The sequence below is a fragment of the Nicotiana sylvestris genome, chromosome 10 (assembly GCF_000393655.2).
Source record: "Nicotiana sylvestris chromosome 10, ASM39365v2, whole genome shotgun sequence".
Classification (NCBI taxonomy): domain Eukaryota; kingdom Viridiplantae; phylum Streptophyta; class Magnoliopsida; order Solanales; family Solanaceae; genus Nicotiana; species Nicotiana sylvestris.
The window spans coordinates 8,900,856-8,904,280 of NC_091066.1; the positions used below are offsets into that span (position 1 = coordinate 8,900,856).

At 45.7% G+C, this 3,425-nt stretch overlaps 1 protein-coding gene across 1 annotated transcript; it reads left to right on the forward strand.

The window, feature by feature from the left end:
- The first annotated feature begins 238 nt into the window (after nucleotides 1–238).
- Nucleotides 239–2,997, forward strand: LOC138878982 (serine/threonine-protein phosphatase 7 long form homolog). The gene is made up of 3 exons (XM_070158553.1): nucleotides 239–1,018; nucleotides 1,123–1,293; nucleotides 2,818–2,997. Exons 1-3 carry the CDS (start codon nucleotides 239–241, stop codon nucleotides 2,995–2,997), a joined length of 1,131 nt encoding a protein of 376 aa, XP_070014654.1.
- Nucleotides 2,998–3,425: the final 428 nt, after the last annotated feature.

Consider the following 3,425-nt stretch of genomic DNA (forward strand, 5'->3'; position numbering starts at 1 on the left):
ATTATTCAATCCAATTTTAAACATAATTAATTATTTAATTTATTAAGCTAACACACACAATTCTAAAAATGTTGAAATTGACACGCATAATAATTAAGGATAACTCGGTGCTACCGGGCCTCAAATATCGAGCCTGGAACCCATACATAATTATTCAGTCCAATTTTAAACATAATTAATTATTTAATTTATTAAGCTAACACACACAATTAATTTTGTTTAAATTATAGTAGACGACATGGACTTTCCTTCGCCTGCGCATCCCGGACCAGTCGAGGATCAGCTACTAGTGTTTCAGGGCGACCATATGTCCTTCTTTGTATGGGAGGGACAGCTATCGATGCAGCCTCTCCGCCCCAGGAGACCTGACGATTTGTGGGAGTTCATCGGGGAGCATCCTTTCCATGCCCGCGTAGTCGCGCGCCTACAGGCTACGGGCTTCTATACGATTTTTGAGCTTGGACAGATGCAGCTTGATTGGTCTCTCATCACGGCCTTGGTAGAGCGGTGGCGACCGGAGACGCACACTTTTCACTTGCCCATTGGAGAGTCCACCATTACGCTGGAGGATGTTCAGGTTTTGTACGTGCTGCGCGTAGATGGACGGGCCGTAGCACTGCCCCAGCACATTAGATCCATGATGCGTGCACAGTTTTTGGATATGATGGGACATTTTACTGGTTATAGACCTCAGGGTAACGCTGGGGGCAGTCGCGTTGCTTTGTCAGCCATCAGAGATCATATGGCATTTTTGCACCCAGACATTACCGGCGAGACGGAGGATGTCTATATTGAGAGGTACATGCGGTTGGCGTTGCTCCTGCTTTTCGGGTGTGTCTTGTTCCCGAACACTTCGGGGAGTAAAGTGAGTATGCGCTTTCTCTATCATCTTCAGGAGCTGGATGGTTTACCCCAGTACAGTTGGGGTGTTGTTGTTCTTGCATACCTGTATAGGAGCATGTGCCGGGCGAGCATGGGCCCAGCGGTGGACATATGTGGTTTTCTGCCCCTCCTACAGGTGACAACATTTTTGAATACTCTGTTCATTTCTCTGAATTCTATATGGTCGAAATGACTCATAAATTTTACATCAACCTTTTATCTTAGGTTTGGGCCTGACAGCGGATCATGCCGTTGCAACCACCTCTACCAGCACTTGCGCCTGGTGAGGCTTATCTGTTTCTCCCTCTAGCTTCTAGGTGGATTCTTCGGCGTGGGAACTACCGAGGGACCGATGCTCATCATAATCTCCCCCTTATCAGGGATGTGCTAGATATGCTGGTGGACGGACAAGTAGATATGTACCTACACTTACTTGTTTTAAATTGAGTTGTGTTGCACATACTCACTTTTATGTTATTATTTGGTAGTTCATCTGGACGACATACAGCGACTAGTTGGTAGCTCAGTTGCCCTTTTATTGCTCAGTCGATCGAATGCTTTGGAGCACCTCCGTCCCGATGATCTTCTTCGATATGGTTGAGTATCATGCCACAGAGCGTGTGCTTCACCAGTTTCACCGTCCCCAGCCTTTACCGAGGGAGCCTGGATGGGTGGCTATACATTATCAGCGGGATGACCGTGCCAGGCTGGACTATATATATATATATATATATATATATATATATATATATATATATATATATATATATATATGGGATGGCTAGAGCAGCAGGTCCTTATTTGGGAGGAGCAGTGAGCTGACTGTATTCCACCAGCACCTACATTTACCCAGGAGGCCACTATTCATATGTATGCGTCATGGTACCGCCGTCACACCCGACTGATTATCGGGAACCCCATTCATGTACTTGCCGAGCGCTACAGACCATACGCCGGGAGACACGAGGCACTAGTATATTTTTTGGCTTATTAATATCGTATAATTGTGATATAGCGCTATTTAATTAATATTTTAAATATTTCACAGGCTATTGGGCATCATCACCTCTACTAGTTGGGACAGGAGATGCAACAGCATACCGACATCCCTGTAGTCGTTGACTATGGCCGGCGGGTGGCACAGTTGGCTCGTCGGACCCTGTTTCAGGCGAGTGATGCAACGAGGTTGGACTACGAGGCTCTGTATGTGGCGCCAGAGGACTACCATCGGGATAAGGGTGTCCCACGAGGCAGGGGTAGGGCACGAGGGAGGGGTGCCCCACAAGGTAGGGGTGCCCCACGGGGTCGCGGGGGTCCCTGGGGACGGCGAGAAGGTGGTCCCCAGCAAGGGGGCGTTGAGGCACCTGTCGACCCACCTGTTGAGGGACATGATGAGGACTTTGGAGTTTTGGCGCTTGGAGATGATTAGCTGGGTTATATACCTCGGGAAGATGAGCCTTCCAACAGCATGCCTTCGTACAGCCTTCAGCTATCTCTGCCAGCATCGCAGGTCACCCCGTCAGGAGAATTGTTTATCACGGGTACATTCGACGGGGATGTATACTAGTACTTTGCATGCCCATCTACCGGAGCTGAGGATCGGCCCACTCGGGACGTGGATGGCGGGCGCAGGTTGAGTTATGCCTCATCCCCGGCGGTTGATGCGGATCTACCACAGGCGCATGTATGTTTGTATTACTTTAAAATTTCAATTTGTTTTCTTTTCCTTATTGAGCTGCCATTAATTAATTTTTAACTTTCTTATGAAGGCTTCGTCCCAGCCCATCTTTGAGGCCACTACATGCTTTGATGAGGACACCACGAATGCATATATTCAGGAGGCCGACGAGACCACGGTGGGAAAATAGTTTTTGACTTAACACGTACAATACAAATATACTTTGTCACCTGCTAAGTTTAGTACTTGTTTTGTAGGTTGCTGACGGCCCGACGGCCTATTCTTCCGATCCTGCCAACTGTGGTGTCGATGCTGCTGCACATCCTCACATAAAGAGGCGCCTTGATGATGATGATCCAGATAGTGTACCCGGGCGACAGGGGATGCGACTCAGGCCAGCAGCAGCACTGAAGTACACAGGCTGCGGGACTCACTGATTTACTTATGTTTTTAGTTTGTGTAAATAGTGTATTATGTAAATAATGATAACAATTATCTTTTAACAACATTTTTATTTTAATTGCGTTTGAATAGCAGTTTACTTAAACAGTACACAAAAAACACAAACATTGCAAACGTAACACAAAAACAAACGGTAGAACTAAAACCATCACTGCACAAAGGATAACTAAAACCAGCTTTTTTCACATGGTTTTCATCTTTTTCAGAATGACAAGACAACTCCATAAAATGCAGTACTATACCACGCTTTATGTATTAAATTTTTCTGCAATAAACCAGCTTTTTTCACATGGTTTTCATCTTTTTTAGAACGACAAGACAACTCCATAAAACGCAGTACTATACCACGCTTTATGTATTAAATTTTTCTACAATAAACCAGTTTTTTCACATGGTTTTCATC